The sequence below is a fragment of the Pecten maximus genome, chromosome 4 (genome assembly GCF_902652985.1).
Source record: "Pecten maximus chromosome 4, xPecMax1.1, whole genome shotgun sequence".
In the NCBI taxonomy this organism is placed as follows: Eukaryota; Metazoa; Mollusca; class Bivalvia; order Pectinida; family Pectinidae; genus Pecten; species Pecten maximus.
This window is the reverse complement of record NC_047018.1, coordinates 21509065-21535285: the sequence shown is the minus strand read 5'-3', so window position 1 is coordinate 21535285 and position 26221 is coordinate 21509065. Positions and strand designations below refer to the sequence as shown.

General features: G+C 34.3%; 1 protein-coding gene across 3 annotated transcripts in view; it reads left to right on the top strand.

Annotated features, from left to right (window-relative positions):
- Nucleotides 1-20476, top strand: part of LOC117325492 (microtubule-associated protein RP/EB family member 1-like) — a 35490-nt gene extending 15014 nt beyond the window's left edge. The window contains exons 3-8 of one of the 3 annotated variants that reach the window (XM_033881749.1): nt 1848-1886; nt 10075-10181; nt 14338-14542; nt 17168-17289; nt 17492-17638; nt 17893-20476. In XM_033881749.1, coding sequence (XP_033737640.1) covers nt 1848-1886; nt 10075-10181; nt 14338-14542; nt 17168-17289; nt 17492-17638; nt 17893-17961 — 689 coding nt within the window. In that variant the 3' untranslated portion in view covers nt 17962-20476. Of the gene's footprint in view, nt 1-1847; nt 1887-8759; nt 8867-10074; nt 10182-14337; nt 14543-17167; nt 17290-17491; nt 17639-17872 lie in introns of all 3 variants that reach the window. The other 2 variants (XM_033881748.1, XM_033881750.1) reach the window with 2 other exon arrangements.
- The last annotated feature ends 5745 nt before the right edge of the window (nt 20477-26221 follow it).

Here is a 26221-nt window from a genome sequence, read left to right as displayed (position 1 = left end):
ACAAATTAAATCAATATGTTGGTTCTGCACATGTGTGATTTTTTTTATCAGATACAAGCCTTTTGGTTCGTCTGTATGAAGCAGGCGACATATAGGTAATACTAGACACCGTCCCCTGTGAGGTTTTCATGCGATAACTCAAGTTCCCTTGGGTCAGTTAAACTCAAACTACTTGCAGATCTTCCTTAACAAAAGTGCTTGCTTTGTATTGCTATTTAGGTCCAAAGGTCAAAGGTCACTGTTACTAACAATGAATTTGTTTCCGTTCTATAACTCTTGTAATCACCCAAATTTCTGCACAGGTGACACATACACTTCCGTGGAATTCTTGTTCTGCATATAAATGATCTTGACTTTGTGTTAAGACCAGAAGAAATATAGTGCTAGTCAATTACAAAAATCTTCCTTAAGGCATATATATATATAGCTAGCGATTAGAATGAAGGGCTAGGATATAGACCAGCTTTGTTTGACAAAGGTCACAGGTACATGTTCAATAATTGAAAGACTTCAGTTCTTTAGATCATTTTGGCTAATTAGGGAACAGTATATACTGTATTCAACCAGCAACCTGCCTATGATTACGTAAGCGCACCCCAACCTTTTCTGGAAAAGAGGATTGTTACACTTCCGCGGTAATTGAAATAAAAAAAGTTCCTTTAATTACCACACCAATCAGCTAATATTATCTTCAGTCCTTCAGCCAAAGGCTCTGGACTTGCTACCTAAATGTTATTCTGAAAATGGGGAAAAAATGGTTATTTTTCCACCCTGATTTCACATAGAAACTTTTCCCTGTACATGGTTCTGTTAATCAAGTATGCCCTTTATTTGTGTTTTTAAGCACACAGTTTTCTTATTAGGTTGAAAATAGTATATACAGGTTGTGTGGTAATATAACAAACTATCATGTCTGTTAAAATAAATTTCATTAACATAAGCGATTTCCATAGTCACAGTTTTCAAATAGGCTATAAAATTGGTTGTTTTGGGGTCAAATGACCTGCCTGTAATATCACAGGTCAAAACTTATCAAGCTAGCACATTATCTATATGCTTCCTTCCATCCCCCACTGCTTTGGTTCCTAGTAAAATATATCTCAATTATCTTCATATTTACATGTACACCATGCATACCAAGATCTACTCTTGAGTATACATAGATATTGATGGTCATAACCATAATAAGGGTCTTTTTATCACCTTAAGACATCTATTTGTATGTAATGGTGCTTATGTTACTACAGTTATACCAAAAAGAATTGTCTTGTTTAAATGTATTCTTTTGATCAGATTTTTCCAACTGTAAGCAGTAAATTATGTACTGCTATACTGGTTTGTGTTCATATCTTAAAATTAATATCCTATGTGCACTTTTTAGCCCACCATCATTAGATGGTAGTCATGGGATATTCAAATCACCCTGCACCTTCCTTTAACATTCCTTGTTATCGCTATTTCTTAAAAAGTACTGGAGGGGATATTCCTCAAACTTCATGTGTAGGTTTCCCTTGGTCCGTAGTTGTACCAATTGGATTAAGATTTTTGATCAGAAAAACAAAATGGCTAACAGACGGCCATCATGGATTTTGAGAGTTGAAGTTTGTTATCACTATTTCTTGAAAAGTACCCATACTGGAGGGATGTTTCTTCAACTTCACATATAGGTGGCACTTGTTCATATTTTCCGATTATTAATAGGAACAAATGGAAGAAGGGAAAAGTAGAGAGAAGATCTGTCTGACATATAGAACCAATTAAGATCATACAATGGTGGGTGCTAATTAAGATCCCTCTGGGATATCTTTTTATATACATATAAAGATGGTTTAATTTTGTTTTTTCAGGTAGCGTGTACTGTCAGTTCATGGACATGCTGTTTCCAGGTAACGTATACAGTTATATTACATTGTTAAATCTTGATCTCATTAATCTTAACATAGTTATAAAGATCATTAATTGTCTGTTTTATTCTATCTCAGCGAGATAAAATTCCAATTAAAATTAGACTTGTAATTTCCACTCCTTTACGATACTCTTCGATACACTGCAATACAAGAACTTATTACAATACCCCGTTGAGAGGTCATCTCAGCATGACCTTTGAGCTTTAAGCCTATGAAAACTAGTCATTGACGTTTATTAGTCAATCAATTGCAATGACAAAGAGTCTTATACATGCCTTCCATTGCGTTTCCTTAGTATTTACAACTTAATTCGTCACTAGATTTGAAATACGCAGAATTTAAAAAACATTATTGGTAGACTATTTTAATAGCCACGGTACGTTACATTGAAAGAGGAATAGAAAATGATTATACAATATCTCGTTGACAGGATTGATTGTGTTGCCAACTGGATTTCGAAAATTGTTACCATACACATTATTCTCTTTCAGACTAAATATTTTTCTACAACACTGTTGCCTTCGAATTCACTGTCTATCTCTCGTACAATTAAGGAAAATCCAGACAGGAAGCACACATTTCTTAAACTATAAAATTGTTTAGGTATTCTCGGTAAGCTTGAGTGGGCAAAGTCATATTGTTTACCGTTGCTATCGACCATCAGAATACCTCAGGAACGTTACGTAACTGATTGGCTGAGTTCAAAGGTTATGCTGAGATGCCCTCGAACAGGGTATTGTTAGATCTTGTATTGCAGTGTATCATAGTGGAGTGAAAATTACAAGTCTAATTTTAATTTGATTGGTAAGATAAGTACATTTATCAGAGTATTTACAACTTTGTTCATATATTAATAAAGGTACATTCCTTCATGTGAATAAAGTGAATGTCGCCAAAATGAAACTTAATGGGAAACATATTTTTCCAAATAGTGAAAGTTATAATCTTTGATTTAATACAGCAGTTTTACTCTCAAGGGAAACCAAAGTGCGTCGAGTATTAAATCATAAAAATTCTCAATTCAACCCAAAGTATCACTAATTACCGCAAAGGCAGACTATTTTTCTGTACGTTTTGGCATTACTTTCATATTGGTAGACACACAAATTCATATAATCCTCATTCGGGCAAAGATTTTATCAATAGAAATTTTGCACATTTGTGATGTCCAAACGAAGGAATGTCCCTTCAACATAAGTATATTGTAAGTTTTGCTGATACCATGTTTTATTAACATATTTGGTAAGCTATAACTGCATTAAACGTCTCCATTATGCTGGTTTGCTTACTCTGATATAAAAGATTGTAATGATATAAAAGATTGTAAAATTTACTTGATAGTCAAAATATGTAATGTTACCTGAACTGAAATTTTCAGGTTAAATACAATAAAGAAAATAGTCGAACAATGACACTAATTTGTATGGGAGTTAAGCAGACATATAAAATCAAAACAGGCAAATTACAGTTGATTATAGCTAATGTTTTACCTTAATCAATTCCATTTGCCTTGTTGATTTCAGATATGTACATATAATCTAAACAGTAGATCTTTATATGATGGAATTATCTCTTTATTTTTATATTTCTTTTTAAATTCAAACCCGAAGACATGACATGAAAATGCAGTTATGATGAGCCTTTTATGTTAATTTGTGACAGCTGTAATTGCTGTCTTTCAGGTCACCTAAGACCAATGTTTTGTGACCTTTAAAGTCAAAAGAAAATTAAATACTTGGTTCTCAGGACATTTTTTTTTTCAAAAGAAATGCAGCAGGAAGGCATATCTTTTTTTATTTTACATGGCAAAAATGAGGCGTAGGAGAATTTTTTTTCTTTTTTTTTCTTTTTTAGCTCACCTGGACCAAAGGTCCAGCGTCCGTCGTCCGTCAACATTTGCTTCAAATCGCTACTAGTCAAAAAGTTCTTATTGTATTTTGACCAAATTTGGCCAGAAATATCCTTGGCAGAAGGGGATCAGATTTTGCATAAATGGTGACTCTGAGCCCTAAGGGGCCGGAGGGGCGCGGCCCAATAGGGGAAATTAAGGCAATTCCTTTATATCGCTACTAGTCATAAAGGTATGAATGGATTTGAACCCAATTTGGTCAGAAACATCCTTGGGGGAAGGGGAACAGATTTTGCATAAATGGTGACTCTGACCTCCGAGGGGGCAGAGGGGCGGGACCTAATAGGGGAAATAGAGGTAATGCCTTTAAATCGCTACTAGTCATAACGTTATGAATGGATTTGAACCATCCTTGGGGGAAGGGGAACAGATTTTGCATTAATGGTGACTCTAACCCCCAAGGCGCCAAAGGGGCGGGGGCCCAATAGGGGAAATAGAGGTAATTCCTTTAAATCGCTACTAGTCATCAAGTTATGAATGGATTTGAACCCAATTTGGTCAGAAACATCCTTGGGGGAAGGGGAACAGATTTTGCATAAATGGTGACTCTGACCCCCGAGGGGCTAAATGGGTGGGGCCCAATAGGAGAAATAGAGGTAATTCCTTTAAATCTCTACTAGTCATAAAGTTATGAATGGATTTGAACCCAATTTGGTCAGAAACATCCTTGGGGGCAGGGGAACAGATTTTGCATAAATGGTGACTCTGACCCCCGAGGGGCCAAAGAGGCAGGGCCCAATAGGGGAAATAGAGGTAATTCCTTTAAATCGCTACTTGTCATAAAGTTATGGATGGATTTGAACCCAATTTGGTCAGAAACATCCTTGGGGAAAGGGGAACAGATTTTGCATAAATGGTGACTCTGACCCCCAAAGGGCCAAAGGGACGGGGCCCAACTGGGGAAATAAATGTAATTCATCTAAATCTCTACTAGTCATAAAATGATGAATGCATGTTTTAAAAACAAGTCTTGAGGTCTTTCAGACCTTAGAGAGTCTGAACTTCATTAATCTTTAAAGCAGTTGGGATCCCCACACTATAACCATATATAACATTGTTTGAGATTTACAAATAAAACGAATTGAACATGAACATTATTTTGACATTTGGTCTAATCCAACCAGGTGAGCGATACAGGCCCCATGGGCCTCTTGTTGTTTTTTTGTTATTGTTTTAATACAGATCTTGAGTGTTTTAGTTTTGTCTGTTTTATCTGTCCTTTATTTCAATATTTTCTTGTCTTGTGTGACTTACCAGTAAAACTTACTTTCTTGATCATGAACATGGATCATATCTTTGATAAAAATCAGCAGGTGTCCATCTTCAATTTTGGCAGAGAAAAGTTTTATTGATATGTCTTATAAAGTTGCTCGTAGATCTTTCATAGACTTCATATATATGTTCCTCTTGTTATCAAATGATTAAGAGGAAGATGGAAAAGAAGGGAAAGTACAGAAACGATTAATCTTTCATAGGACCGATGAAGATCATTCAATGATGGGCGCCAAGATCCCTCTTGGATTTTTTCTTGTTTTATCAATGTTTTCTAATTTTTAATTCACAATTGTTGATTTAAGGATTACATTCTTGGTTGAAGGACAGGTCAAGGAAAAATACTGGTCCGATGGTTATTTGCCGACATTTGTTTTATTAAAACTTTAAGATTACAAAAGGCTATGTCTATGAAATGAACATACTGTAAGTTCCTGCGTATTGCCTGCACACAGCAAAATATCGGTTTATGATTTGAAGTCTGCAGATTGCCAGCTCCGGTACATAGCCCGCAGGTTATCTGCTATGATACTTATAATGATATATATAGATATATACAAATGTATATAAATGCAGTGTACCCTTGACGTATACGTATCACCACCTGAATCTGCTGCCACCCTCGCATATACCACCATACCACTTAAACCTCTGGAACGTATTTTCCGCCTATATAATTCTGTCATTAGCTATAGGTATTAGGTTAGCCACATATGCATACCGCCATTCACCACATTTGTTAAAATACAAACGTCCCGAATCGCTATTTGTTTCCCTCGACAATATCACCATTTTGTACTGTTTTTGATGATTAAGGAACTCTTTAGTGTTCTATTTATAGACAGAATATTTCCCTTTTCACTTGCAAATTGTACAGGTGACATAACTTTACTCTTGCAATTGGATGATTTTCTATCGCCCAGATAAATCAATATTCAAATGTTTTTACTATGTCACATCCATCGACACTCATGGTTTGGTTTGGAATAAAAGCATGACTGATTTCTACTCACTTATGTGTTCTTATTGTGTTTGGTATGAATGTTTGGCTTCGAGGTGGACAAATCATATATGTATACAAATACTTTCGCATAAAGTTTGACAGGTAATAACGGATGGTATATAAGCAGATCAATGACTATTTCCAGAAATTAAATTTGTGAAATCTTAACCTTATACAAAAATGTAAATCCTTTAGAATAATTGACTAACAAATCTACATTATGTACATGCATGTACATCGTTAGTTGTGTAACATGTTATATCTCATGCAGATAAACCTACAAACACAAAATCAAGGAAATTATATATGTATTATAATCAATACAACACATGTTGTTAATTAATACAGTACTCATTTTGCATTTAATAAAAGGTTGTTAATGCAATCTCTTATACAATTTCATGGTTGTTTATTTCATAATTTGATACTTTCACCACCCTCATCATACATATATACCGCCATATATAACTGTACATGTACACACCATTGTTGATAAAACCAGTCTATTTGTGTACTTGTGCTCCTTTTTTTTCGTATACAAAGTCCTGAGCTTATATCTTGTTTTTGACAGATTCTGTATAGCCTGCACTTTATATGTTTTTTGGGAAACATTTCAGCAGATAGTCCACTTCATCAGATACCCCGCAGGCATTTATCGATGTTTTAAAACGTATAGCCCGCGGGCAATAAGCAGGAAGTTACGGTAGATAAAAAAAAAATGAATTTTTCATCTAAAATTTAGATCTGGGCAAGTACTTTTTCAACACGATCTGGTCTTATGAATTTTTGTTATGGTTTTCATTCTCAAACAGGTATAAAAAGAATCCACTTGCCTGTACAACCTGACCACAATTTAGTGCTTTGAAATGTTAATAAATTCAAGAAATGCCTAGACAAAATATATCAGTTTCCCATATCTGCATGCCTCTGGTCCGTTTCCTAAACTGCAGGTGATAAAGAATTGTAACTGGTTGTACACCAGCAAAATCTTTTATTTTCCATTCATTTATTAAAAGTGACAGTGGAAAAAATGGGTATATGAAAAAGTGTTATTTTATGAGTCTCTGAAATCGAAGATGGCCACTATGGCAGCCATCTTGAAAACTCATTTTAAAGTTCTTCTCCAGTTCTACTGGTGCCTGAAAATTGGTAGGAATGTTAAGGATGGGTAGCCAACAAAGTGTTGTTATTTTTCAGCCTCCTAAAAACTTTGACATGGCAGCCATTGTGGCCATTTTGTAACACGATTGCGCAAACAGGTTTTCCTGAACAACACCTAATTTATACTACTTCTCAAGTTCTCAAGTCTGATTCAGGTCAAACTTGCATGAAATGATCCTGAGATGGTCCTGACCAAATTTTGTTATTATAATAATCCAAGATTGTGTCATGGTCAACATACAGCATATATATTACAAAATCCTTATTGATGTGTACTAATATACTGCTACTGAGTATGCATACTACAATAGTACTGGGGTCTTTCTAAATCAGGTGATCATTAATGCCTATGAGCCTCTTGTTTTTTATGCTAATCAGAATAATTAATAATGTAGCTTACATACAAAAGAGGGTATAAAGATCTAGAGCTTATGTCAGTGTGACTGGCATCCATCAGCCATGAACTTTTTCCCTAAAACAATTTCTTCTCAATAACCAAAATATATAGGATCATGCATGAATAATAACATGCTGGGATGAAGTGCTACTAAGCTTGTTCAAGTGAATGACCTTGACCGTCTTTCAAGGTCAAATGGGAAACAATATTTAAATGACTTGCTTTTAATTATTGCGACTTTCTATTTTAAAATTTGTTCAAGAAAATTGTCTTCTTCTTGTAAGACATACAGAACAATTATTTCTTCCGAGAAAGATCTAATACAAAAAGTACCCCTACAAAACTGGGGAGTGATATAGTTTTGTTTTGTGCCCTGCCCTTTTCTTTTACACTATTTGTCATTAGATCAAAAAATACTTGTGACAATTGTCTTGTTTTAAAGGCAAGTGGATTTCTAAGGTTTATTTGCCATGCATGGGCAATTGCTTTGAAATAAAGTTTTGCAGTTATTCAGGTCATCATGTGGATATAAGGAATTGGACACAGCTTGTAATTTTCTAAAAAAGAAAAGAAAAAAGTAGTGGATATGACGTCTACAGTAATGACAGCTAGCTGTGCTTATATTCATATGTTAGTACATGTACAAATGTCAACTTTTTATTGCTTATTTGAAGAATACATGTTTGTAATGATCATCAATCACATGGGCATAAAAAGTCTTGATGTAAATTTTCCTATTTTTTTACATAACCCATAGGATATAGATAAATTAAAGATAAAAACAAGTTACTGGAGTTGTCAGTCAAAAAGGAAAAAAATTACTAGTACATGTCGGTGGTAACAGGAAAAATGACTAGTACATGTCAGTCGAAACAGGAAAAATGACTAGCAATGATTTTCTTTAATATTCTTCAAATAGGCAAACCGTGTTGGTCTCAAGCAACATAACCTCTTCTATGATGGGATAAAGTTGCGGAGAGGAGTGTTTTTGAAAATGCAAATTGTACACCTTTGAATCATTAATATATTATATTATACAGCATTTTATATGTTGACGCTGACCTGGAGTGTTTTTGTTATCAAATGTATCGTGATTTATTCATATTTCAGGAAGTCTTGCGATGAAAAAAGTAAAATTCGTTACTAAATTAGAACATGAGTATATAGCGAATTTCAAGCTGCTGCAAACTTGTTTCAAGAAACTGGGTGTGGACAAGGTGAGATGAGAGAGAAAACAATGGACAGGAGGGTTGATCTCGTGCAGAACTTTCCTCCTAAGTCTCATAACAGCAGCCTCTTTGCCTTAACATCAACTTCTCTGCTTATATATATACACACATTGCCTTGTCAAAATCATTCTGAACTTTCCATAATTAAACATAATAAATTTTATGGAGAAGTTACTATGATTCTGATTTTGAGCAAGGTAATCATATGGTTTATACATATATTGATATATGCCACCGTATATTTATGTTGAATACCAAAACGTTAAAAGCTAAAGTAATATGTACCATATATGTACAAAATATAATGCATTCAACATGTATATAAATGTAATATACCAAGCATTTATTGAATTTCATGTACAGCATTATGGAGTTGGCATTGTTGATATGTTTATCCACCAAACTAGTGATGGGCTGATAATTGGCTACGTAGTGGTAGTTGGTACATAAAATTTGATCTTCATTTTAGATCTGAAAGCTAAATTCATATTTATCTAGTTGATTTTTTAATGGAAGTGCTGTTAAAGTTTAACATATCTTGTATGCAAATTATAGTTTTGAAAATAACATGCTGCATAAGTAAAATTATGATGCTCTAAAATTTCATGCATCAATCAAAAGTATTCATTATATGAAAAAACAAAATTGTCAAACAATTGAATATCAACTACAGTACATGGAAAAGTAGATTGTCCAAATCAGTTTCCCATCACCGGACTAGATCCTTGTCCTTTGGCATGTAGGTACAATTGGTCACACTAGTTGTATGCATGGGCTTATTTGGTTTGATTTGGTAAAGGGATATTAATAAGTTTATATTCATTAATATTGTTTACCTTTCAGCAGATTGACTGAGTTTGTGCCTCCATGTTTGCCTGCATTGAAAAGGCTATGATTGCTTGTGAGCAAATGTCATCCATATTGTTAAAAATCAAAACAAAAAGATTTTTTTTTTTTTTTTTTTTTAAATATCATAACATACCTTTATGTGGATATGTTCCACAAGCAATCATTTCCATTATAGTTTTCTTTCCCTAACATTCTGTATTCATCCCATCTCTTGTATTCTGCACCCGATTCAAATAGCTCTCCAGGTACATAATAATATTTAAACATAATAATTAATGTAGAACTGATTGATTTGTCCAAAGCAAATTTCATTGCCAAGCTTGTGTTTGTTTTTTGGTTTGTTTCAGGACGTATGCCTTTGAAGCAAGTGAAATTCAATACAAAACTAGAACATGAATATATACAGAATTTCAAAAAACTACAAATCTGCTTTGAAAAACTCGGTGTTGATAAGGTGAGTGGCAAAGGTCTTGACCCTTGACCTGATGTCATCTCCGTAACGCCACGATATCACCAAATCTTTGGTTGTTCAGTAGAATTTGTTGTCTCTACTCCCAAATTTGTTTATGTATTCGGCACAGTCTTGTCTGGTTTTTAATAGTTTGCTTAATTGTGTGTAAATTGTGGTTTTATCCTCCTCATGTTCTGTATTGTGTTAATGCCAAACAGCTTTTAGATATTGGTGTATTTACCCCCACTTAGTAAAGGGGGCATAGGAATCACTCTGTCTGTGAGCATGTATGTATTTGTGTGAGAGACATATGCATCACATCATCAAGGTCTACACCTGCTTAGATTTTGGTGGTTATCAGTCGAGGTTAAAGGTCAAAAGTTGCACTTGACCACTTTTGAAATAAAAAAATTGTGCACCAGATATTTCTTGAACCCCTGGAGAGTAGTATGTTCACACCATCACATCACAGCATAAAACTCTACACATGAATAAATGTTGTTTATTGTTCAAAGCTAGAGATCAAAGGTCAATTGACCACTTTTGAAATAAAAAAAAAGCTTGATAAAGACCAGATAACTGTTGAACCTCTTGGACAGACTTAGGCAAATCCACACCATAACATCACAGCATGTAATTTTACACCTAATTAGCTTTTGCTCTCTTCAGTCGAGGTTAAAGGTCAAAAGTAACACTTGACCATTTTTTAAAATAAAAAAAGCTTGTGTACAAGTTCTATGCAATATATCTATAGCTATGAATCGCTGGACAGATTTATTTTATTCATGAAATGGGTGGGAGTATATTTATGTGAGCCCCTATTAATTTGTTTTTTCATATACCAGGTAGTCTTTTTAGCTCACCAGTCCAAAGAGCAAGTGAGCTTATGCCATTGTGCACCTGTCTGTCTGTACAGCTATTTGGCATCAACTTTTTCCTTTAAACAATAACCACATGGCACTGAGATCTGATATTGGCCCTGTGGCATGCTGGTGTGAAGGGCTACCAAGTTTGTTGAAATGAATGACAATGACCTACATCCATGGTCACAGGAGTCAAATAGGCTAAAATCTTCAAACAACTTCTTCTCAATAACCAAGAGGCACAGGGACTTGATATTTGCCTGTAGCATGTTGGGGTGAAGTGCTACCAAGTTCCTTGAAATGAATGATCTTCACCTACATTCAAGGTCACAGGTTTCAAATAGGCTGCAATCTTTGAACAACTTTTTCTCAATAACCAAGAGACCCAGGGACCTGATATTGGCCTGTAGCATGAATTTGTTGAAATGAATGATCTTGACCTACATTCAAGGTCACATGGGTCAAACAGGCTGAAATCTTGAAACAACGATTTCCCGATAACCAAGAGACCTGATATTAGGCCAATATTATGCTGGAATGAAGGGCTAGAAAATTTATTGACATGAATAAACCTAGCCTAATCTGATATTTGAATAAAGTGGTAATCAGCATAGTATCTGCAGAAGTGACCTAGATCAACTTCAAAGTTGCTTTAGAGCCAGGTGAGGAATACAGGCCCATTGGGCCTCTTGTTGATGACTAAAATTACTAATACCCATAGATAGATATCAAGTCAGTGATTTAAATGATTCAGCTTTTAAACAGGTTAATTACAGAATGGTAGTTTGTAGTAAATGAATTACGTATATGTTGTCTACCAATACAATCAGTTTATAAATTTATATTGAATTCAGTACTTCTTAAACATATTTTTGTCAAAAGCATACAGAGCCTTGTAACTTATAAGTTACTCCTAAGGGAGATGATTGTTTAAATCCAACCAGGTGTGAATGACAGCTTTTTCTGTCAGCTACAATTTATTAGTTTGTCTTAAATGTCAAAGACTGGCATTTAACAAAATGATGTGAATGACACATGTTGAAAAAACAATGTAATTTGTATTTCAATCACAGAATAAGATCATGTCGATGGCATATCATATAATAAAAGAAAATAAAGGAAGTTAAACTTTATATTATTTTCTATGTTAAACTGTTTCACCCCTTCTCACATGGGACCTGGTTGAATGATATATATACTATGCTAAAATTCAGATGAAATATAAATGATTGATATAAATGGGTAAGTGAACAGTTAACTAGTATGCATGATTCACTATAACATATCCACATCTTCTTACACCTATAAGTCTATGACTGTGAATACTATCTGAATATATTCTCTGCATGTTATTTACCAATTTTTACTGATTCCACAGTTATATAATTAACTGTCACATAAAAACCTAATACATTATTAAAGATATTCCGTCTTTTGTGAGTAACCCCCATTTTTTGGAGAGAGAAATCACAAGTTAAGGTTAATATTTTCCCAAAATTAATTATTTTGTATATCATTATATTGATGAACTTCTAGATGAATAGACAAAATATATTTTTCCAGATAAATTTGACAAATACTATTTCATTATAATCATGTAATGATTCAAATAGCTTTTATGAAAATCTAAGTCTTTACAAGCATAACTTTTACATTGCGAATACCTATCTAATACATACTCTTTTATAGGTTATATTTTTACTTTACAAAAGCATTGTTTCATGTGAAGTGATTTAAATTTGAAAGCTTACAATGATTGAATGAAGATATGGTTTTGTAAAGATTTTCAAAAACAATATGTACGGTAGTCATGATTATAATGTGTTAATTAACTGTAGTACCCTTAACATACAAAATTTACTTTCAAACAATGGGAACCTTCAACCAATTAAAAGTTCTGCTAGGCATAATTGCACATATGTTGATAACATATTTTATATAATGAGTGTTGACCTATATAGAACAGGGTAATTATTGGAAATGTGAAAGACAAAAACAATTTTTAGAATTTGACTTTCCCTCCCTTTTTTGTGTTTGTACTTTTGTATGTATCTTTTTTTTTTTTTTTTTTTTTAAGTGTCTAGAATTCTGTAAAATGCATCACTAAAAATTATTTACATAAAATACCGGTATTTCTATAGGAAATGATCATGACTTAATGTATTTGATAATATCTATAATATCACTTGATGGTACCATTGCCTTAGTGAAGTATATACATAGTTAAACATAAGTATTCAGACATTTACCTTTGATGAGTAAATCAGTGATTGTGAAATCCATGTGGTAGCATCATATCACATTTTGTATATCAAACATGTAGGGAGAGCAATACAATTTCAGTATGTTTCAATATTGTAACAATTTGTTGGATCCCTGGGATTTTGTTAAGACTTTTTATAATTATTTACAGATATCTACTAGTTTCATAGCCCGAGTTTTCTCTGGCCCTGTCACCATGTCTGGTGTAGGGCCAGAGCGCACTACTATATGAAAACGTGGAATTATCCGACACCGTTTGGTGTCGCTAAGAATTTGATGCAAAAACAATAAAATCGGGTGTGACATAACACCTGCCTTACATATATGGATAAATGAGATATTTATGTACCCCAAAACACCCATTTAGTCTCATCTAGGTGTTTTATTTCGTCCGTACAGGCCCTCGCTTTACGCTAGTCAAAATTTCATACTGTTGACCCGCCATTTTGTAAGTGACAGTACGACTAACCACCCAAATCGGAACGCAATGGACCGAAAAGACCACATATCATTTATTGTGTTTTTCTTCTTACAAAGTTTAAATTATGAAAACTAAGTTGATTATTTCCCAAAAGATGTTATATTCCATTAAAAAAATCATTATTTATAAATTATAAGCGGTAAAATATATAAAAGTAAATGTTGTATTTTTTTTTCTTTTCACTCCATCGCGCACAGATTAGGGTAATTAGGCGGACCGCGACCTACATAGTTAGCAATATGGCGTCGAGTCAAGTATGAAATTTTGACTAGCGTAAAGCGAGGGTCTATACGGACGGAATAAAACACCTATATGAGACTAAATGGGTGTTTTGGGGTACATAAATATCTCATTTATCCGTATATGTAAGGTAGGTGTTATGTCACACCCGATTTTATTGTTTTTGCATCAAATTCTTAGCGACACCAAACGGTGTCGGATAATTCCACGTTTTCATATAGTAGTGCGCTCTGGCCCTACACCAGACATGGTGACAGGGCCAGAGAAAACTCGGGCTACTAGTTTCATTGTCATTACATTTTCACTTCAATAGGTTATTCCAGTAGAACGACTTGTAAAGGGACGTTTTCAAGATAATTTTGAGTTTTTACAATGGTTTAAAAAATTCTTCGATGCAAATTATGGTGGAGGAGATTATGATCCAGTAACTAGCCGACAAGGTCAGACTATGGGAGGACCAGCAAAACCTGCAACACGGTCACCTGCCACAAAAACATCAGCCAAACCAAGCAGAACAGGTAATAATATATACAGTGCAACTTTCATATTGCTGCTATTTCCTGTTTTGGGGGGGTTACTAGGAGAAATTGAGGTAAATATTTAATTTGCTTCCTTGAGGGAGGGCTCAATCTATCAGGGAAATTAAGGTAAATCCTTTAAATTGCTACTATAGTCCTGAACACTTGAATGGTTTTTGATGAAATTTTGTCTTGAGCATTATTGTGTGAACGAGATCAAATATTTTATAAAACGGAGGGTAATGGCTCCTCTGGGGCCGGCGAAGTGAGGCCCAATAGGGGAAATTGAGTTGAATCCTTTAATACCTACTTGTCCTGAACCCTTGAATAGATTTTGATGGAATTTGCTTTTGGGCATCATTGGACAAAGGAGATAAAACATTGTATAAACGGAGGGTGTGGCTCCCTTTGGGGCGAAAGGGACGGGGCCTGACAGGGGAAAATGAGGTTAATTCTTTAAATCCCTACTAGTCAGGAACGCCTGAATGGATTTTGATCAAATTTTGGTCAGGAGCATTATTGGGCAAAGGAGATCTAATGTTGTATAAAAAGAGGGTGTGATTTCCCTGGGGTGGAAGGAGTGTGCCCAATAAAGGAAATTGAGCTCGGTAAATCTTTACATCCCTACTAGTCCTGAAAGCCTGAATCGATTTTGATGGAATTCGGTCTGGAGCATTATTTGGGCAAAGGAGATCTTATGTTGTATAAATGGAGGTTTTGGCTCCCCTAGGGCCCGAGTGGCTGGGACCAATAGGGGAAATAGACGTAAATTATTTAAATCCCTACTAGTCTTGAACAACTGAATTCATTTCAACGAAATTTGGTCTGGACCATTATTGGCCACAAAAGGGGTCCAATCGGGGAAATATAGCAAAAGAAAAAAAAAGAAAAAACCTTAAAATCCTTTTTCACGAATGACAGGATTTCATTCACCTGTATTTTGGACCATTGTTGTAAGATCTTAAGTCAGTTCAAAGGTAGAAAAATATTGAAATTTAGACATTGTTGTGTTTCAAGAACCCAAAGTCAAAGCCAAGGTCACAGTTGCTAGATTCAGTGTCAGTCATTAAAGCTACCTACTAGATTTAAAGTCAACTTCAGTTCTCATAGCTATTGTTATTATGGTCACAACATTGAAAATATATATCAAAACAAATTTGGTACACTGGTTGCTGTGTGAAGGAGTTGTATGGGATTGCTCTATTGCTTTTCATGTCCTGAGGTCAAAGGTCATTAAAGCTTTTTATAAAAATAGAAAGTTTTTGTTTCTCTGAGACCACTTTTCCGTTTCTGAATCTTTAGATAGTTATTATGGTTCTGCAGACATGCAGCATGTTAAATATTAATGATGCCATCCAATATGGCACCAATTGCAACCAAATGGAGGGTTCTGATCGGTTGAAATTTGAACAATATCCAAATATTTTGATGTCCCAAACTGTTGTTTATGTAATTTAAATTTTTCACATGAAGGAGATATTTTGACATGCAATGACAATATTTAGTTATAGAAAATCACATCTTCGCTAGCCAAGGCTTCTGATTACGTTACACTCCACGAACCCTTGGCGGATATAGTCGTGTTCAAACCGTCGCGCCCTGGAATCCCAGGTCACCCAATCAAATCGCGTTTTACATTCTGGCTTGGTTTTGCAGTAAACAAAAAATGCGGCACCCAGTACAGAGCTACATTGCCGACTATGTCATGGCATTTTACCTAAATACAAAAATCACAATCTTTGGGGGAACATTCGCAGTGTTTGATCAATTCATATAAGTCATTGATCACATATCTCATCGAAATGACACCAAACCTTGATGTGTGTTTGTAAACATCACCGATGAAGTAAATCGGTAACGCTTGTTTTGATTGGTTGAAAATTTCATGCGTGAAGGGTGGTCATTTCGAATCACCGCTAGAGGGCCAGAACTGACGCCTATATCTTCCAAGGGTTCGTGGAGTGTAACGTAATCGGAAGCCTTGGCTAGCGAAGATGAGAAAATCATCAACATCACTTATATTAACTTCATTACCAACTAGAGATTTTTTTCCGCAGGAAGTACAAATAATATAAAAGTTGCTATGTTTGTGAAAGTAAAAAAAAATCTACTCGTAAGTTAAAACCAACCTTCATGTGTCATGTCTGAAATTTTGTTCATCGTTTCCCGTATTCTGTCCCAGAAAGGTGTCATTGTGGTAGCAAATAACTTATTCCTTTGTGGATTGCAATCTGTCATGTTCTTATTATTTTGTGTCTTGGAGTGTCAATGCAAAGGTCATCTTTACATTTCACAGATATAGTGCATTTCTCAATCATTGATGCTAATTTGCATTGAAGTATGGGTATTTATATCTTAAAGACATTTTGTAGTTAAGGGGAAAAAAATGAACAACTAAATTAATCATAGAAAAGAAAAACAGAAGTCAATTATTTTTAATGCAACATAAAAACCCAAATGATGAAATTCCCCAGGAAGTTTTCGCAGTACCGATCATGTTTATTTCATATCATTGTGACTGAGAAGGAAAAAAATCTGTTAGTAATCCTGGTTCTCTTTAGAATTTAAAATAGAAAGATTTGTGCAGTTATGTTAAATTATATATTATTTCCACTTTTGATTTAGTTCCATCTGCTCAGACAAGAAGTCCATCTGGTTATGGTGCCAAACAGCCGACAGTGTCCCGTGCAAATAATCATGCAACAGGAGACAAGAGCTCGGAGAAAGTATCGGAGCTTACCCAAAGGGTAATGGATCAGTTCTCTCCAGTTTCATGATCATAATAAGATTTTCATTTATTTTACAAAATGTTTTTTTTTTTTTTTTGCTTTAAAGATACAGGAAATATTGGTTTTAAATATGTAGATAAAAAGATGTTAGATCAAAGGAAAATCTGATTATGTCTTCAAGGGATCCCTTGTATATATCTTTATCTACTTTCTTTAATAGATTCAAGATTTACAACTTACTGTGGAAGGCCTTGAAAAGGAGAGGGATTTCTACTTCGGAAAATTGAGGGATATTGAAGTGCTCTGTCAGGAACATGAAGATCATGAATATATAAAGGGGATTATGGATATCTTATATCAAACAGAGGTATGTTAGGTTTATTGATGTTTTAGTACTTTAAATACCAGTATTTATACATGTTTATTTGCTTTCTCATACAGGATGAAACAGACATATTTTTTTTCTCTCTCCAATTCAGTCAAATATTATAAGACATAAAAGAAAAAATAGAAACATGGCAACATCTCTTTGATTTTAACCTTGACCCAGATAATAAAGTACAAATTTTGATGTCAGAAAATCTGGCATTGATTAATAAAGAGTTAAACTATGTATTGCAGGAAGGCTTTGCACCACCAGAAGACGAAGTTGGCAATGACATTGATAATGGAGAGGAAGAGGAATATTGATTAAACTATATGTGTTTGATGTATATAATTATGTGACCCAGCCCTCATTACATCCAACTTTTGGACTGATATAATATTGTAATATTTGTTTGAGGTCTGGGAAAGGCTGTAAGGAGGGAAAGGTCAACTGAGAGGGCTTTACGGATTTCTTCAGATACACACATACATACACACACTGAACGAACGTTAGAATGAATGTAAAGAAAGAATTGTACTGTTGATGCTAAAAGACCAATACAAGGAATCCAGTTTGATGTGAAAACCGTTGGCCAGACATATTCTTGGATATGTTTCTACCTGTCTCTGTGCTAGGGCGTGAAATAGTGTTGCTCATTATTACATGAATTCAGAAGTGTTATAATTATACCTAGTGCTACAGCTTGCAAACATGGTCATTACTTAGTGTTTGTGGCATGTTTTGTACATTTTCTCACAATTTTCATCAGGGTGGTATTTTTTTTTATTATTATTAAAGATTGAGATCTGTTTTCTTCAAACATTTTGAAAATCAGTGTTTTGTTTTCTTGAAAGTCAATGTTTTGTTGCTAAATGCTTTTAAAATTAAACACTGGTTAAATTTATCTGTATTGTCCACACAGTTAAGGTTCTTGATTCCCTTATTGTTTAGGGATTTTTTCTGCATGCATGCATTATTTCACTTAATTACTTTTAAGTTTGATCTTCTTAAATGATAAAATGAAATTATAAGTGAATAGATTGTTTTGTTTTATACAATATACCAAGTTTCACTTAAAGTTACAGAATTAAAGAGAATGAATTGACATACAGAGACTTCTCCATACCTCAATTTTCAATCAACTGCTTGTTTACAGTTTTGTTTTTCTGTGTTTTTGGCTCCCTATACAACCTGGTGATAACATACATAGACTTAGATTTACAATATTTGTGTGTCAGTGTTCAGTTGTTTGGGAAAGAATACTATTATTATTACTATGTACATGTATGTATGGAGTAGGATACCCAGGAGAATATAGAACATTCAAAGTGAAGCTTGAAGTGATAACGTAAACAATGTTGGAAAGATGTATGATTTCAAACGGAACATACTTGAGAGAAAAAAAAGCTTATGATAGGTGTTGTAAATTGTTAAAACAGCCAATATTAAAAGTTTCTCTTTGAGAAATCCACTGCTTGATTTGTGAATGTAATGGAATGAGATCTACACCTCATAATAATCTAAATGTTTTCCATTGGCTACATTATTATGCTATTGAAAATACACCTAGTTGTAGTAAAAAAGAAATGTGTTATAAAATCCTTTCCAGGAAATGATTTAGGGTTGGTTACATTGCAGCCTGGCATCATTTTCGTGCTTGTATGTATTGTGGCTTGATGAGAATACATCATTTGAAGGGTTTTGAAGTGATTTTCATTATAATCACTTAAATACCAGGCTTCACGGAAATAGCATACAAATTTACCCTGAAGTTATTTCAGTTGGTTTTATACTTTTCATACAATTTTTCCTGTCTATGAAGGAGGCATGGTCAACTTTTTGGTCAATGCATAGTTAAACCGTTAAATTATGTATAATTTAAATCAAAATTAGGGTGTCATTTATAGTGCTAATTGTTAATATTTAAAATACATTATGCGTATTTGTACTATCAAATATTTCTAATGTTTTCACAATCATATGACTTTCCTACCTGTCAGGGTTTAAAGTGCTTATAATTATAATGTACTAAATATATATAAAGGCTCGTCAAGGCCTTCACGTTCTTAGAAAGGACCATATTTAGTAGTTAAACTTTGGATATGCAGAGTATGATAAAGCCATTACAGGCATACAAAGGGTTACATAATACAGCATTATATTGTTCTTTTTATGTATTTTTTATGATATGCACGTAAAGTATACAGGTATTTGTTTCCCAAATGGTGAAACCTCTTTTTGAAGTCAAAGGTTATACAAAAATGTTCAATTCAAACTAAAAAATGATTGTAGTAATGAATCTCGTTATACGATATTCTAAAATTTGTGTACAAATTTTAATTTCTTTACCATTTGATGGAATAATTTAAACTTCAACAACATCCTGATGGAGACCAAAATTTACAATGATAGATTTGTATTTATAATGCCAGAGCATTTCGTTCTGAACAGAAGTTTTATTGAATTCTCAGTATTATCATTCGATTATCTTTTGGGTTTGAAATGAATTTCTGATTTGCAAAAACTATAGCCCATATTTACTCTTTTATTATTTTGCCAAATTCGTTGCAATTTAATTTACTATAATCTGAATACATTTTGTATCATATTTAAGTACTCAGTTTGTAATTACTATGTGTATTTATATCTTAATCACTAAAAAAGTAAATTACTGTTTAGCATGCATATATTTGTTTATCAGTTGAGAAAAAACCCTGTATAAGTGTTAACCAATTGTTGCCAATAACAATGTTTCTTTTGCAAAAATTGTAATACTTAAATAGCCGAAATGTTCAAAAAGAGGATAATAAAAAAAAAATAACATCAAAGCGAAATAAATATTGATATTAATGTTTTCTTTCAACTCCATGAATACTTCTCATTTCCTTGAAACAGTACGTTTATGCTGTGATGTTTGCACCACTGTATAAGAAGTCATTTAACATGGTAAATAGCCCACATCTGTCATATGGTAGAAAGTTTACTGACCTTCATTATCTCTAAACAGTTTTTAGCTCACCTGCCCAAATGGCAAGTGAGCTTATGCTGTGGTGCGATGTCCGTCGTCAGACTTTTTCCTTTTAACAACTTCTTCTCAACAACCAAGAGGCACAGGGAGATGATATTGTATCATGCTGGGGTAAAGGGCTACCGAGTTTGTTCAAATGAATGACCTTGACTTACATTCAAGATTACAGAGGTCAAATAGGCTGAACTCTTTCAACGACTTCTTCTCCATAACCAAGAGGTCCAAGGAGTTGATATTGGGCCTGTAGCATGCTTGGGTGAAGGGCAACAAAGTTCGTTCAAATGAATGACCTTGACCTTCATTCAACGTCACATTGGTCAAATAGGCTATAATCTTCAATCAACTTTATCTCAACCAAGAAGATGTCCAGGGACTCGATATTAGTCATGTAGCCAGCCGGAACAAAGGGCTAATAAGTTTGTTCAAATAAATGACATTGATCTTCATTAAAGGTTACATGGATCAAATAGGCTGAAAACACCATATTTAGATATAAACCGACAAGCACGTGAGAAACATAAACAGAGGCGTAATGTAATGCATTTTTCACTATCCAACCAATAAAGGATAGACACGTAAACAATATGTGTATTAAATACCCCACCCCCTATCTTGCACGAGCCAAATATAGCTACCCTACATGTACATAGTACAAAAGAAACTGATCAATTGCATTATTGCTGTGCCATGTATCATTGGTTGGATCGAGAAAATGCACATCATCTGTATGGGTATCATTTTGTCACATGATTGTCTGTTGACGGCCAAATATACTACTTTCCCGATCTGACACTGAGTAGGCATGCGTAAGGCAGGTGCCTATTGAATCCAAGACAAAATCTTTTTATTTGATAATTTGGTAGGAAAAGCCTGTAACTTAAAGTATCCAAGGAAAATAGAAAATATTATCAAACATATTCACGGAAACAATAATTGAGCATAAATAGGCGTGAACCCACCTTTAAAACAAGGAAGTTGAGTTGTTTAAATTTAAAGTACCAAATGTTAGGTGAGGAGGTCTCTGATATCATCTGCTCTTAATTGTTCTAATATTATCAGATTAGTTCATATAAACGAAAGTTCGTACAAAAGATATTGATTTAGAGATGAAAACAGTACATAAACTGAATAATGAATACAAAGCTTCATGTGTTTTTAGCCCACCATCATCAGATGGTGGGCTATTCAAATCGCCCTGCGTCCGTGGTCCGTTGTCCGTCCGTAAACAATTCTTGTTATCGCTATTTCTCAGAAAGTACTGAAGGGATCTTTCTCAAATTTCATATGTAGGTTCCCCTTGGTGCCTAGTTATGCATATTGCATTTTGAGACCAATCGGAAAACAACATGGCCGACAGGCAGCCATCTTGGATTTTGACAATTGAAGTTTGTTATCGCTATTTCTGAGAAAGTACTGAACGGATCTTTCTCAAATTTCATATGTAGGTTCCCCTTGGTGCCTAGTTATGCATATTGCATTTTGAGACCAATCGGAAAACAACATGGATTTTGACAATTGAAGTTTGTTATCGCTATTTATCAGAAATTGCTGAAAGGATCTTTCTGAAATTTCATTTGTAGGTTGCCCTCTGTGCCTAGTTATGGTCTGTAGTTCTGCATATTGCATCTTGAGACCAGTCAGAAAACAACCTGGCCGACAGGCAGCCATCCTTAATTTTGACAATTGAAGTTTGTTATCGCTATTTTAGAGAAGGTACTGAAGGGATCTTTCTCAAATTTCATATGTAGGTTCCCCTTGGTCCCTGGTGTTGCATTTTGGGACCAATCCGAAAACAACATGGCCGACAGACAGCCATTATCGCTAAATTTTAAATTTTATATATAGGTTCCCCTTCTTTGAAAAATATTAGAGGGCTGTTTCTGAATTTACACAGATTAGTAAGACTTGGAGGAAGGGAAAAGTAGAGAAAAGATCAATCTGACATGGAACCTATAAAGATCATTCAATGTTGGGCGCCAAGATCCCTCTGGGATCTCTTGTATAACTAGAAGTTTTATCGGAAGTTTCAATGTGGTGCCTATCTTTTTCAAATAGAGAAATAACTAAGTACATGTATTGAAATGATGATTTCGGACAATCTAAGCAGGTTTCTTAGAATAGAAACCAACTGCAAAATACCTACACGATCATTGGCCTCTATTCCAATTTAATACTAAATGCCGGGCTGCTCAGAAACCAATTTTCTTGTGATCGTTTGGGTTTTTGTTGGAAAGCTTGTCACAGTTCGATGAAGTGAACGACGAGAGTTAATAGATCAATAAACACAGTTTATATCGACAAGACGGGAGTGTTCATATATTACAACTCTATCAAAGTGTTATCACAATGGAAACGTGAAATAAAAAAGCGTTGACACAATGTGTCAAATTGGGCCGGAAACTTGCTTTAAACATGTTTTTAAAATGGAAAAAATATTCTTTGGTGTTCTTTATCATACGCTAAATTCTTTTTATTAAAAAAAACTTATACATCATCTTATGCTAATTTTTTTATGTTAAAAAAAAAAGATAAAAATAAAATTAAAAACAAAAAACAACTTGTTAGCCTAAAGAATCCGGCACGGGACCTCCCGATCAGCCCAAACTATCGATAGATTGAGGTGTGTAAACGAATCGAAATGTATATGAAAACCGAATTGTATATCTATACCATATGTGTTATGACGAATACTTACATTTTTTAAAGAAACAGAAAATCAGATTTGCTGAAAATCATTTCGTTAATAAATAATTGAACTTGCCTATTCGAACTGTGTACATTGATAGATCCTAACAAGATCAAGCTCCTAGCCCCCTCTTCCGTAACTTTCCTTAGCCCCCTCTCCCATAATCCCCTTAGTCATTTTTCCAATAAATCCCCGTAGCCCCTCTCCAATAACTCCGCTTAGTCCCCTCTTTTATCAATACCCCACCATATTCCCCAAAAATCCTTGTTATAAACGAAGATTTGCCTCTGTAGTATATTTCATTTTCCAAAGATGCAGTTGCTTCATGTGCCGAAGTCTTATCACTGCGTTGTCTATCAGTTGCTTGTTTCATTGAACATTATAGTTAAAAGTAGTAGGACATTGTCAGTGATTTATCTTAAACGGTTCATATGTTGATATGTAACCAGAATACCCTTATCTACATGGCATCGCCTGACGTCAACTCTGAAGCGAAAATCGATCACACCATCAAACTTGTGACAAAATGTTTTCTCGATCTACCGTATCTGAACAGAATGTCAAGAGACTGCATCAGTTATTATTAGGTTCAATCAAACTACTTATATAAGTCTAATTAGGTCTAGATCCATGTTAGGGAGAGAGAGGGAGGATTTACTTTTAAATATATATGTATATATCTTTACATGATGTGGACGCTCTTTTCAGACGCCGACGGTTAATTGTAGTTCTTATTCTTGTACTCTTGTCCTTCTAAACCCAACGCTTGTACTCTTGTCAATCACAGCCGGTACCTTGGTTAGGCTAACGTTCTCCCTGTCATTCCGTTCGTCCTTGAATATTTGTTTATCTGGTGCTGTCGGCGTAGGAAAAAAATCGAATACAACATTTCATTTTTAACATGATCTTTTGACAACGTAACGGTTGAGAGCAGGAGGAATGAGGAAAGGGTGCGGGAGAAGGGAGGGGAAAGGGTGCTAAAATCTGTTAGAATCATGGGCATATTACTAAGTGTATATACATATTAGAATTTCCAAAAAGAAGATTTTCCGTGAGCGTCTGCTTCTGGGTAGTATTTATAAATTATATATTTGGGGAAAAAACATATCAGCCCCTTTTCCTAATAATATATAAGTATATCATACAGTAGGAGAAGGGGATTATACATTTTTTATACATTCTAACCAGACGCAGACGCCTGAGGTGAGAGGAATGTATGGAATAAATTCAAAGAAGAGCATTATGCTTCATTAAGTATTACAGTTAAAAGGGAAATGGTAGGGAGTCTCCGATAGGAAGTCCATAATGACAGCGTGGGTGAGCAACAAGGTTGGCTCTAAATAAGTGATTTCTTACTGCCGTTGAACCCTATCTGTTGGCGATGAAAGTGTCACACTATTGCGAACAATATCAATAGTACATTATCCAATACAAATAAACCGCGGCTTCAGAGAGTGAAACATTTTCCTCATTGGACAGTTCGCATAAAGTAGGCGGGGCTTCAAGGCATTTCAAGGGGTTTAAACCTGTTTACTCAAAACTGAAAATCCAGATAAATACAAGTAACAAAGACATGTGATAGCACTACAAAAAGTTCAATTCAAAGTTATACTTTTAGATTTGAAATTACATGATATACATTAATACAATAATATGACATACGTGGCGAAATATTTCAAACATATTCTACACTGTTTTGCATATGAAAACAGTTCTATAAGCTTATAAACACTCGAATGTCTATACTAATACATGTATTGTTTTATCAACTTAACTCAATTATTCAAGACCTGGTCATAGTAGTATAAATTGCATCTTATATTATTCTACATCATTTTTGTTACAGACTGTACAAAATCTTTCGCACCTTGGACCGACATTATAGCGTCCGGATTCAATATAAAGAGAGTATGTTTGTGCGGTTTTTTAATGAAGGATTTGTCAATTTTATTGAATTTCATAGCTATCAGCAAGGTATTTAAAAATTTGACATTTTGAAGAATTATCGAACGAACTTCATTAAATATGTCATGCAAGTCTTGCGTACATACGTTTTCAGACTGTTTTTTCGTTATTTACATTTTGAGCAATAAAAACGTAGTTAAACCCGTGTCTATATCATAATTTGTTTTTCTCATAGACAGTTTAATTTCTAATTAGGTTTTCTGATATTGAGCTCGAGGAGAGCACCACAACACGACTTATTTGTTCTTATCACCTTTAACCATTACTTCATGATCATTATTTCACGATGTGCATGTAAAGTATATCAACCAGTTTTAAAACACACCATGGAGCTATTGACTGTTTTCTTCACATTTAGTAGTCCTTTAAGGAATAAAATATCTACAGCTTCTATTTTTTGTGCTGCGTGATGGCCCCACTCCTCACAGCAGTAATTATGTATGCATGATACATTTGTATCGAATACTCAGTAGTGATCCATTTAGTTTCAGCATTAATATTTGTTCGGTTTTGAAATAAAGGGTTTTGTCAATTATATTGAAATTCAAAGCTATCTGCTAGGTATTTATAAATAACACAAATAACATGAAAGCGAAATAAATATCAACGTTAGTTTTTTTTTTCTTTCACCTCCATGGGTACTTCTAATTTTCTTGAAAATTGATTCCAATGAAATTTCAAAAGTACATTAATGCTGTGATATTTGTACCACTGTATAAGAAGTCATTTACCTGGTAAATAGCCCACGTCTGTCACATGGTAGAAAGTTTACTGACTTTTAATATTATCTCTAAACAGTTTTTAACGATTTGTATGTCTGATCCTTTGTGCCATCAGTAGAGACTTATTATTCGGCTGTGTGAAGTTAGCTCAACATACGACATACGACATACGACATTCAAAT